The sequence below is a fragment of the Schistocerca nitens genome, chromosome 8, assembly GCF_023898315.1.
Source record: "Schistocerca nitens isolate TAMUIC-IGC-003100 chromosome 8, iqSchNite1.1, whole genome shotgun sequence".
Taxonomy (NCBI): domain Eukaryota; kingdom Metazoa; phylum Arthropoda; class Insecta; order Orthoptera; family Acrididae; genus Schistocerca; species Schistocerca nitens.
Genome location: NC_064621.1, coordinates 380,084,537 through 380,097,167, shown reverse-complemented (window position 1 = coordinate 380,097,167; position 12,631 = coordinate 380,084,537). Strand labels below are relative to the sequence as shown.

Sequence of the window (12,631 nt, the reverse complement as noted above, 5' to 3'; positions counted from 1 at the left end):
AGCGAAAGAATTTAATAGCTTCATATACAGCAATAAGTTTGCGACTGTATGCACTCCATGTTTGATGTGATGTGCGAAACGTGTGAGTGGAAACCACACATCATCTGCATGCTGTTGCGATGCTGCACCAACTGCGGTTTGGCTTGCATCCAGCACCAGCGAGAGAGGTGCTTCTAATGCGGGTTGTGTGATGAATGCCGCATTTACTGTAGTTAAGCTGCTTTTGAAGCAGAGCTTATAACGTCCGTCCACTGCATTACAGTGTTGGCCTTGATTGTAGGACCCCACAATACTGTGGTTAACGGTTATTGAAGTTCAGTTGAATGGGGTAGATGACCCCGGTAAAATTTCACTATTCCTAGAAAGAGGCACGGTTCCGTTGCGGCTTCGGGGCATGAAATCCTCAATACAGCCTCTGTCTTTTCAGGAAGTGATAACCACCCTGCTGGCGAGATTAGACGGCTAAAAAAAAAGTATTCTCAGGTTGCCCAAGAACACACTTGGCAGTATTTAATAAAATTTTGTAATGATCCAATTGTTTAAAAGGGTTTCGACCAAGTGTTGTTGTTTGTATTACTGTGCTGAAAATACAAGGATGTCATTAATATATGCGAAACCAAACGACAAACTTTGAAGCGTTGAGTTTATAAATATCTGCCAACTCTGCATAGCATTGCAATGTCATGAAAAGATTCGCAAAGAGGCCAAAGGCGTCATTATGGCTGACTTCAGATGCCCTCTTCAGCCACAGGAATTTGTGTGTAGGTCTTGGCACAGTCTAGCACGAAATACAATTGTGCCACATAAAGCATAGCTATAGTCTCTCAACAGTGGTGTAGGATAACGGTGAAGCACCCTTCCACACGTACATCCACATAAACACTCTGCGAGCGAAGGAGCGGTGCTGACGGAGGTACCCTGTGCCACTACTACTCATTTCCCCTCCTGTTCCATTCGCAAATAGAGCGATGGACAAACGACTGTCTACATGCCTCCGCATGAGCCCTAATTCCTCGTATCTTATCTTCGTGGTCTCTACGCGAAACGTATATTGGCGGCAGTACTATCGTTCGGCAGTCAGCTTCAAATGCCGGTTCTCTAAATTTTCTCAATAGAGTTTCTCATAAGGAACGTCGCCTTTCCTCCACGGATTCCCATTTGAGCTACCGAAGCATCTCCGTTACATTTACGTGTTGTTCTAATCTACCGGTAACAGATCTAGCAGCCCGCCTCTAAATTACATCGATGTCTTCCTTCAGTTCGACCTGGTACGAATCCCAAACACTCGAGCGCTACTGAAGACTAGGTCGCACAGCATCCTATATGCAGCCTCCTTTAGAGGTGAACCAGTCTTTCCTGAAATTCTTCCAATAAACCGAAGTCGACCTTTCACCTTTCCTACCACAGATCTCACATGCTCGTTCCATTTCGTAACGCTTTCCAATGTTACGTCCAGCTATTTAAAAGAGTTCACTGTGTCAAGCAGGATACTAGTAATACTCCAACACTGCAGATTTGTTCTTCCTACTCATTCGCATTAACTTACATTTTTCCACATTACTACACTATCATCAGCAAACAACCGCAGATTGCTGCCACGCTGTGTGCCATATCATTTACGTATATAGAGAACAACAGCGGTCCTATCGCACTTCCCTGGGACACTGCTGACGATATCCTTGTCTCTGAACACTCGCCATCGAGGACAACACACTGAGTTCTTCTACGTCGAGCCACTCACGTATTTGTGAACTTATTCCATATGGTCGTACCTTCGTCATCAGCCTGCAGTGGGGCACCGTGCAATATGTTTTCCGGAAAGACAGAAATATGAAATCGGCCCGTTGCCTTCATCCATAGTTCGCGGAAATGGACAAGCTGAGTTTCTCACGAGCAATACTTTCTGAAACTATGTCGATTCGTGGACATAAGCTTCTCAGTCTCATGAAAGTTTATTACGTTCGAGCTGAGAATACGTTCACGGATTCTGCAACAAACCGAAGTCAGGGATGTTGTTGTTGTTGTTGTTGCGGTCTTCAGTCCTGAGACTGGTTTGATGCAGCTCTCCATGCTACTCTATCCTGTGCAAGCTTCTTCATCTCCCAGTACCTACTGCAACCTACATCCTTCTGAATCTGCTTAGTGTATTCATCTCTTGGTCTCCCTCTACGATTTTTACCCTCCACGCTGCCCTCCAATGCTAAATTTGTGATCCCTTGATGCCTCAAAACATGTCCTACCAACCGATCCCTTCTTCTAGTCAAGTTGTGCCACAAACTTCTCTTCTCCCCAATCCTATTCAATACTTCCTCATTAGTTACGTGATCTACCCACCTTATCTTCAGCATTCTTCTGTAGCACCACATTTCGAAAGCTTCTATTCTCTTCTTGTCCAAACTGGTTATCGTCCATGTTTCACTTCCAAACATGGCTACACTCCATACAAATACTTTCAGAAACGACTTCCTGACACTTAAATCTATACTCGATGTTAACAAATTTCTCTTCTTCTGCCTTCATCTCGTAAGCAAGGCCGGCAGCCTTCACCAAATCAGATAGCCGCTGGAATCCAGAGAGAATTTCCTCAGATCCAAAGCGACACACGTCATTAGTGCCGACATGTGCCACCACCTGCAGCTGGCTGCACCCTGAGCTCTTCATGGCATCCGGAAAGACCCTTTCCACTTTAGGAATGACTCCACCCGGAATGCACACGGAGTGCACACTGGATTTCTTCCCCTCCTTAGCCGCCATATCCCTAAGGGGCCCCATTACGCGCCTAACATTGGAGCTCCCAACTACCAATTAGCCCACCCTCTGTGATTGCCCGGACCTTGAAGACTGAGAATCATCCTCTGAAATAGGGCAGGCAGCTGCATCTGGCTCAGCCAGAGACAGTGCCTGAAACCTGTTTGTCAGACGCTCCGGGGAGGCTTTCTGCTCAGCCTCCGGGACGTCTTTCGCTGCCTGCCACGCCTTGGAACGACCTCCCAGTCAACCACAGGCGAGGGCTCAGCCCAACTGCGGGTAGCAACCGGGGCAACCACAGCGGCAGACCGATCTGGGGACAGACGGGACGAGGTTGATATCCCAAGTCCGGCTCCCCACAGTGGTGCCCATTGGCAACAGCCTCAAGCTGCGCGACCGAAGTCAGCGCCGCTTGCAGCTGTGAGCGAAGGGATGCCAACTCAGCCCTCATCCGAACACAGCAATCACAGTCCCTGACCATTCTAATCGATGTTGAACATCAGTTACTGAAACAAGAGTCAGTGCCTAGATAACGCAAGGGAAACACGCAAAAAATGTATTAACTAACCTGTACAAATGCCTAACGACTGCGCTACAATCTGCCTGAATTTACGATTACAGTAACTAAAACTCGAAATTACACCTCCTATACGAAACTCTCACGCAATTTAAGTAAGAATCTACGAAGTAAACACTAAATCGCGATGCTACAACTCTCACATACTATAATACGCCCGAAATTTATGAATTAAACAATGCAAGTACCCAAAAACACGCAAAGAAATTAAGAATTAAACTATGTAACAAATAAGAAAGCTAGGGGTATACGACTTGCTGCTGCAGCTGCTTATCCAACGGCGGCAGGGAGCACACTGGCTGTGACCAACCGACACTGACCGTTCAAAACAAAAACAGAAGACAGACGACTACGCGAATTTACACTATTCAGGTACTAAAGCGCGATGCTACAACTCTCAAATACTACAATACGCCCGAAATTTATGAATTAAACAATGCAAGTACCCAAAAACACGCAAAGAAATTAAGAATTAAACTATGCAACAAATAAGTAAGCTAGGGGTATACGACTTGCTGCTGCAGCTGCTTATCCAACGGCGGCAGGGAGCACACATGCGTAATTCTTTTTGGCTGTCTCGAATGCAAGATCTCGTCCGTTCCTACCCTCGTCGTTCTGCAGACACGCTTTGAGAGCCTTCAATACTTATGCCACCCTGGCATCTGATCTACAGTGCAACCGATTGCTAACCATTTCTTGTGGCCTGGCTTGTAGAAGGGTTGTCCAGCGTGGACTCACGCATGAATTCAGTATCAACGTAGTAAGATATCTCACCACGTGCATACGCCTGTAGGAAATTTCCCTGACAGGGCCGCAAGATTCGCACTTGTCCGTATTGATGTAGTGTGACCACTGCCTCCGCCGAATGGTTAACAATACCTGTTAACAGCAATCAGCCGCTTTACCGCTAACCTGAAGCCATAGCATTCGACAATATTTCAATGGAAACATTCACTCCCGACTTCATTTCACACTGGATTTCACACTCCTGCTGTCCGCTACAAATCACAAAAATTACAACAGTCCGCAGCTGAATTGTACGTCCAGCTGAACAAATTCTATGGTGCTGTACATCACCAGACCAGAAGCTACCATCCAGCAAGTAATGGCATGATAGAATCGTTCGTTAAAAGCCGCATTCGAGTGTCACGATTCACGGCTTCACCGTTGATCTTGCACGGCCTGCGAACCATTTACGAACCCGACCTGGACTCTTCGTCGGTTTGAGCTCGTTTTTGGAGAAAATCTGTCACTTCCTGATGGGTTTATTAATCCAAGTGCAGTCAGGAGGGATTTATTTCCAGGGGAAACGGATGACTCAACTCTGCCCTCTTCAAGCATCGAGGCATGGAACTTCACATATCGATGTCGAGTTACAGTTATGCACACAGGTAATGCTATGTACAAATGGAGTGAAACTGACATTGACCGCTCCGTACCCGGGCTCTCATTGTGTCGTTGGCGGAGGTGAACTAACCATAGAGGTTTTGCTTAGCGGTAAACCCAGTACTGTCTCAATCGACAGGGCTAAGCCGGCTTTCGTGTTACCTGAATTATACAAATGCATGCACATCGTGACCAACCGCGGTCTGCACCTCGAGCACACCGACCTCCACTGGAACAGTTTCGTCAGAAGAAGTGAGCACACTGTTAAACTATGGGTAGTTCTGTGAAGTGTCTCTCAGTAGCCTTTCGTTTACCTGGAATTGGGGGTAATACGACCGGCAATTGAGAATCTACGTGGATAGCCTTTCATGTTCCACTTACCTCTATATGTTCTGGTTTAGTTATTCTTACTTCTGCGAAGGGACCAAGCCATAATCGATGAATAGGCCAGAATTTCTTAGTCGTCTTCTTCACGAATTCCATAAAATCTGTAACACAATTGAAATTTTTTCTCATTAAACTGTGCTCCCCTTGTGAGCTCCAGAGTCAAACTTGCAGCCCCTCTCCCCCCTACCTAGGTTAGAGCGTTACAGCGTTGTTAGATCCATATTGGAGCGAAAATTAAATTCAGGTAGTGATTTCTATTTCAAAAAGAGTACACCAGCAACGTTTTTGCAGAAAGTAACCGACTAATCTAATAATTTTTTTTACTTTGCGTGTATGGTCACAAATCTTTCATCATGAGACTACCGGTTTCGGTCTACAATGACCATCTTCAAATCTGTTTTATAAAAACATGTCCTCAACAGATCTGAAGATGGTCATTATCGACCGAAATCAGTAGTCTGATGACAAAAAATTTGTGATCATAGACGTAAAGTAAAGGAAATTTATTCTATTTTCGTGTCACTGTTCATTTCCCAACTATGTCGCAGCTTGAGTCCAACTAATCTCTTTTCCACTGCTATACATACACCTCGCTGATTAAAGTTATCATTGCTGACTTAAGCATAGGCCTGCTTATCGTAATTTCTATGATTATTTTTTTTTTTGTGAAACTGTTTACCCAATGAATTTTTTGCTCATTGATTTGAAAAGTATGTAACTCTAACACAAATTCTTCCACCAAAAACTCGCCAGTGTCTCTGTGTGTTTACTCAAGCTACAGCCATCGTCAGTAGGATGTCTCATCACATAAACGATGAAAAGTAACAACAAATTTGACGACCTGAATTTATAAAGTAATGTGTAACTCATTTTTAATATAAGTAATTGTAATTTATCCACATGCAGATTCTTACTAGGAAACGGGTAAGACAGGGTGGACTGCAAGCATGAAAGAATGAAAGACACAAATGAGGGAAATAATTGCATTATTCTACTATTTAACGATACAAAACAACATAAACAATATTTTCAGTAAACATTCTTTCATCATTATATAAATGTCCTCGCTCACAATGTCCACAAATATAAAATTTCAAACCATCGAAAGACTGGACTGTATTTGTTGCTATATATAATTCACCTTGCGTAAAAACGGTTATCTTAATGAAATACTAACTTTTCTGAATGTTTGTCCTTGTGACTCGTTAATGGTAATAGCAATTGCAGGAATAATTGGGGATTGTTTTGTCTGAAAACGAAAAGATAAAATAGTGCCCGAGTAAGTCATATGCACAAGTAGAATCCGAATTCACTTATTTTGTGAGAGTCCCGTTAAAACATGACTATCAATAGCATTATTATATAAACATTTGATACGCACTCTGGTTCCATTAACTAAGCCATCTTCCTTATTTATGTTTCTAAGAAGATCAATGCAGTTAATTTTTAATTGTAATTTGTGTCGTGGTAAACAACTTACAAATTTTAAGTAGCCTTTCGCTCCCTGTATGTGACTCCTGCTATCTTCATAATTTCAAAGAGGTTATTCCAGTCAACATTGTCAACTACTTTCTTCAAGTTTACAAATGATATAAACGTAAATTTGTCTTTCTTTAACCAATCCACTAATAGAAGACGTAGGGTCAAATTTGCCCCGTGTGTTCCTACATTTCTCCGCAATCCGAACTAACAACCAAGAGGTCGGCTTCTGCGTCTCTCCATCCTTCTGTGAAGAACTCGTGTTAGTACTTTGCAGTCATAGTTTGTTAATATACACAACTGTCAGCACCTGCTTTCTTTGGAACTGGAATTATTACATTGTGCTTGACGTCTGAGGGTATCTCGCTTATTTCATACTCCTTGCACACTAGGTTGAATGGTGTGTCGTGGTTCAAATGGTTGAAATGGCTCTGAGCACTATGGGACATCTGAGGTCATCAGTCCCCTAGAACTTAGACATACTTAAGCCTAACTAACCTAAGGACATCACACACATCCATGCCCGAGGCAGGATTCGAACCTTCGACCGTATTGGTCGCGCGGTTCCAGACTGAAGTGCCTAGAACCGCTCGGCCACATAGGCCGGCGGTGTGTCGTGGCTGGTTCTCCAAAAGATATAAATAGTTCTGACGGAATGTCGTCTACTCCATGGCCCTTGTTTCGGTTTAGGTCTTTGAGTGCTCTCACAATTTCTTCTCACGGTATTATATTTCCCATATCATTTTCATCTACGCCCTCTTCGCTTTATATAATATTGTCTTCTAAGGTCATCTCCCTTGAAGAGCCCCTCCATGTACTGCTTCCACCTTTCAGCTTTCTCTTCTTTACTTCGTACTGGTTTTCCATCTCATTATACATTTCTTCAAACTCTTCATCATCTGAAGAGCTAGATGGCATATAAACTGGTACTCCTGGTGAGTGTTGGCTTCGTGTCTGTCGTTCACTATGCTGCTCATAGTAGATTAACCGCATTTATCTTTTCCTATTCATTATTAAATGTACTCCTCCACTGCCCTCACTTGATTTTGTATTTATGACCGTTTAATCACCTGACCAGAAGTGTTATTCTACCTGCTACCGAACTTCGCTAATTACCAGTTTATCTAACTTCAACCTGTCGATTTGCCTTTTCATATTTTCTAATCTACCTGCCCGAATAAGGAATCTAACGTTCCATGCTCCGATCCGTGGAGGGCCAGTTTTATTTCGTCTGATGAGGACGTCCTGCCGAGTAGTCCCCACCCTGTTATCCGAATTGGGGAGAGGTGGGGGGTTTGTTACCATCGGAATATTTTACCCAGGATGATGTCATCATTTAGTATGCGTAATGCACTCGGGAAAAATTTCAGCCGTCTGCAGTACCAGCACAGCAAGGCCATGTTGGCTGACGTTACAAGGTCAGTTCAGACTATCACCTGGAATGTTGCTCATGCAAATACTGAAACAGCTACTGCCCCTCTTCAGGAACCATATGTTTATGGGGCATCTTAACAAATACCCTTCCGTTGTCACTGCACCTACGTTACGACTATCTGTATCACTGAGGCACGAAAGCCACTCCACCAACGGCAAAGTGCATGGTTTATGTGGGGATTAATTACTACACTTATTAATAATTATAATATTAATAATAATTATTATTAATTATTACTACTACTACTAATAGTATTGGTAGTAGCAACGGTATATTGACTGGATATAACTCATGTTCTACAGAAATTGTAATGTCGACTCACTAAGGATGTGCGGTTAGATGCAAGGGGTGCGTCAGCAGGCCATAAATTTGTCGGGTGAAATAAATGAATAAATAAAAACTGTTAAATAAAATAATTGCAAATTAGTTAATTTTAACTTGAATTATGTTCGTTCATGGGACATTAGAGGAATACCTGTCTCAACTGCTTCTTCTACAGCGGAATCGCATAGGTTATATGAACACTGACCTTCCCAGCAAATTCTAACGATGTGTTATTTCATCTTCCAGGAACCCAGCCGCTCATTAAGGGCTTCCGCTACACTCTTGCCCGGCAGCGAAATAACACGACAAATGAGGTAGCAACTACCACCTGTGCACTGTTTGCAGAGAGCGATGCGGAGAACGAAGGAAACAAGCTTTTCCTTGCTGTTTTGTGAGGGGTGGGATGAAGGGTGGGGGTGAGGGGAGGGGAGAGTGGCGGTAGGCAGGGAGAGTCAACTGGTTTCTTAGTGTCCACAATACTCTTGAAAATAACCTCATAGATTTCGTACCCCTTCAGTAGCTAAAAGTACATGCGTCCTCTGCGTATTTCATGGCCTCGTGTCAGTATAAAGTACCCTAAATCGTTGAGTCATATCATATCAAATTCAACATCAAGCTTTCGACAACTGTGGACTTCCTCGTTATCAGAGCTATAAAAATCTCTAATTTTAGACGAATACTGTTGTTGCTTTTAATGGACCGATGGTTACTTGTCCTGCCTTAATAAAATATTTCCTTCTTCACACTCCACTTCTCTCGTAATGAGCTACTCCCCAGTCATAATTGATTTATTCATCAAAACGTGAAATAATTTACATTTTTCTATTGTGTCGTATATTTTCGTTATTACACTTAATCATATACTCACTGTTCTCTAATACGTAGAATATCAGCCTATCTATTCTTCATTATGTTCTTGTCAGGTCTGCAACTGAATAGTAGAATTAAGGGCGCCCATACAGTAGTTTGTAAGTGGAGGGGGCTAGAACTGGGGGTATGGTGTATTTTGAATATTCTGGAAGACGAATGGCGACTTGGAAGTAGCCATAAAAATGTTCAGATCCGGCCATGTTAAAAAACGGTGTAATACTGAATTTTAAATGCTTTCCTTGAAAGAAAAAAAAAAAACTCACTGCACTATATTTTTTCCTTTCCTCTAGAGCTTGTTGAGTCCATGCCATGTCGAACTGCTACACTACGCCGGGCAAAAGGAGGCCCGATACGATATTACGAGGTGTTCCATGACTTTTGTCACCTCGGTGTATGACCAGAAACGTTTATCTCCTCCATCTTACGTCCTTCATCCATACTATCTCTGTTCCGGCATAATATGAAGCGCCGGCACGTCGGCCTGGAACGACACAGCAGAGAAGGCTGTGAACGACGTCAGCCGATAGAACGCTGACTAGGACGACACCACGACAGGAGCGGCACCTATACGAAGAGAATGTAAGCGCCGCTCCAGCTAACCTTGGTCGCACTGAAAGATGAGCCGTACCAGAAGAGGCGCACTAGAAGACGATCTGTAATATAAACTCTACAGCAGTGACTTGTGATCTTGTGTGATTTGCTTACATGGAAATTGCATACGTATATCGAAGGACATTGATTATTTGCATGTCGCCATATGCTGGCGACATTTCATTGTAAAAAGGCAAAGTTAAGTTACGTCATTTCAGTTCACTGTAATAAACTCCGTTAGTAATATTTGCTTGAATGTTGTCTAGCTACCCGAGAAAACAGCTTCCTAGGCACCCTATATAAGACGAGTGGGTAGGCTCCCACAATCTCTAACTTACGTCTACTTATTTCTCCTTTCAGCTGATCCGGTTTCACTAAAACATTCGAAATTCGAAATCTTATTGTCTGATTCATAGAAATGCTGGTTTATTTATTACCCCGATAATTTCCTCCTGGGTATTTCTCATTCAGAGATCACATTGTGGAATAATAATTTTGCAAAGGACGTTTGTCTCATCAGCATATATTTCCAAAATCCTTTGTCTCGTGGACACATTTTATTGTGTCGTTGACGCAGAGGGTTTCACTGTCCTCAGTATCGTTGTATCATTGATCCCATTGCCGACTCTTTTGCCTTTGTGGGCAGTTCGCGATCCAAGGGTAAGGAGTTCCCTCGTACATCTGCTTTTATGCGCTTTTTGCGGTACATTAAAGCGAAAGAAATGCTCCTGGATGGATTTTATATACAATAAGATCGCAAAGGAAGAGCAAAGAAATAAAAAAGTATGGTCAAAGAAGGTATATTAATCGAGAGTGGGTAACAGCTCATTCAAGTTAATTTCGTCTAATGGCGCGTTTGTGATGCCATCTCGCACTGAAGAGTTCCCTCGTACATCTGCTTTTATGCGCTTTTTACGGTACATTAAAGCAAAAGAAATGCTCCTGGATGGATTTTATATACAATAAGATCGCAAAGGAAGAGCAAAGAAATAAAAAAGTATGGTCAAAGAAGGTATATTAATCGAGAGTGGGTAACAGCTCATTCAAGTTAATTTCGTCTAATGGCGCGTTTGTGCTGCCATCTCGCTGGTCCCCGGTATTACCTGGCGATAATGAATAAGCCCAGCGCATTGCACCTGTACCGTCGTTGCTCACCCCGTTGTCGCAACGATCCTCGCTAGGTGATGATATCAATCTGTTTTGTGTTTCGTGCCGCGACCACCCACGTGTGTCCTAAAACTTAAGCCGAGATTGGCTGCCGCGCGGGGTAACCGCGAGGTCTCGGGCGCCTTGCCGGCCGCGGTGGTCTCGCGGTTCTAGGCGCGCAGTCTGGAACCGTGCGACTGCTACGGTCGCAGGTTCGAATCCTGCCTCGGGCATGGATGTGTGTGATGTCCTTAGGTAAGTTAGGTTTAAGTAGTTCTAAGTTCTAGGGGACTGATGACCACAGCAGTTGAGTCCCATAGTGCTCAGAGCCATTTGAACCTTTTTTTTTCTCGGGCGCCTTGTCACAGTCCGCGCGGCTCCCCAATCTGAGGTTCGAGTCCTCCATGGGGCATGGGTGTGTGTTTGTTGTCCTTAGCGTAAGTTAGTTTGTATTAGATTAAGTTCTGCGTAAACTTAGGAACCGATGACCTCAGCAGTTTGATCCATAGGATCTTACCATAAATTTCAAATTTTTCCGAGATTGGCTGGCTCCAGGTGACTGACAGTAATGCGTTTGAATGCTCCTTGTAGCGGGGTCTCTCACACAGCGTACATCTACTTCTTCATCTACGTTTACATCCATACTATGCAAACTACTATGAAGTGCATCGGAAAGGATACTTCACGATGTGTCATATATTAAGGTATGGAGCGAGGGAAAAAGACTTCTTAAATGCCACTCTGCAAGCTGTAATTGATTAATCTTATGCATGCGATGACCGGAAGATCAATGCTAAAGCAGCTGTAGTATCATATTCCTAGATTTTTCACTTAATACTGGTAGCTGAAATGTCGTCAACGCTCTTTCGAAAGATAGTTGGTGTCTAACTTCACGCACCTTGCTGCTAAGTTTTTTCCGCACATCCATGACGCTCATTATCAAACAATAGTGTGACCATTTCGCTGCCCTTCTTTGAATACTTTCAGCGCTAACTGATACTCCTATTTGGTATGGATCCCTCACATTTGAATTATTTTCTGGAATGGGTCTTGTGAGTGTTTTGAAAGCAATCTCCTTTGCAGATTGACCGCGTTTTCCGAGTGTCTTACCAATGAAACAACCGTACTCACGCAGAAAAGTTGTGAGAACAATAAGTGACGATTTTAAACAGGCGCTTATTTCTGCCGCTTTTGGTCGCAAAGCTATCTGGGGCTGAAGTAGTGGGATATGGGCGACAATGGTGCAATTTTGATATCAAATTGATTCGTACATTACTTAAATTTATTAATTAATTATGCCAGTCCACGAACGCCCAACACCAGATTTGCTGGACTGGACGTTCTGCATTTAGCAATAGATAAGCTCTTTTCAGAGCGTAAAAGGAACGGCATAACAATATTTAATGACCACTCATTTGCAAAAGTCGTAAACATAAAGTCCTATACGGAAATTCCACAAAAATGTGATGCAGAAGACCTGGCAGCGTACAACAAGGAAGATGCGGAGTGTTATAATAACAGTATTATGCAAGAAATAAAAGATATAGTTAAAATCGTCGAATGCTGTAGTGTAGAAGACCTGCTGGAAGGAACAGAGCTAATTGTTAAAGCCATAAAAGACGTAGTACACACAAAAAATGAGATGTCTTAGAATTCCGGAACATTACATCTTTGCACCTGTCAAATTA

General features: G+C 43.1%; 1 protein-coding gene across 1 annotated transcript in view; it reads right to left on the bottom strand.

Annotated features, from left to right (window-relative positions):
* Positions 1-12,631, bottom strand: part of LOC126199580 (uncharacterized) — a 366,050-nt gene that overhangs the window by 89,754 nt on the left and 263,665 nt on the right. The window contains exon 16 of the mRNA XM_049936504.1: positions 5,093-5,199. Coding sequence (XP_049792461.1) covers positions 5,093-5,199 — 107 coding nt within the window. The remainder of the gene's footprint in view (positions 1-5,092; positions 5,200-12,631) is intronic.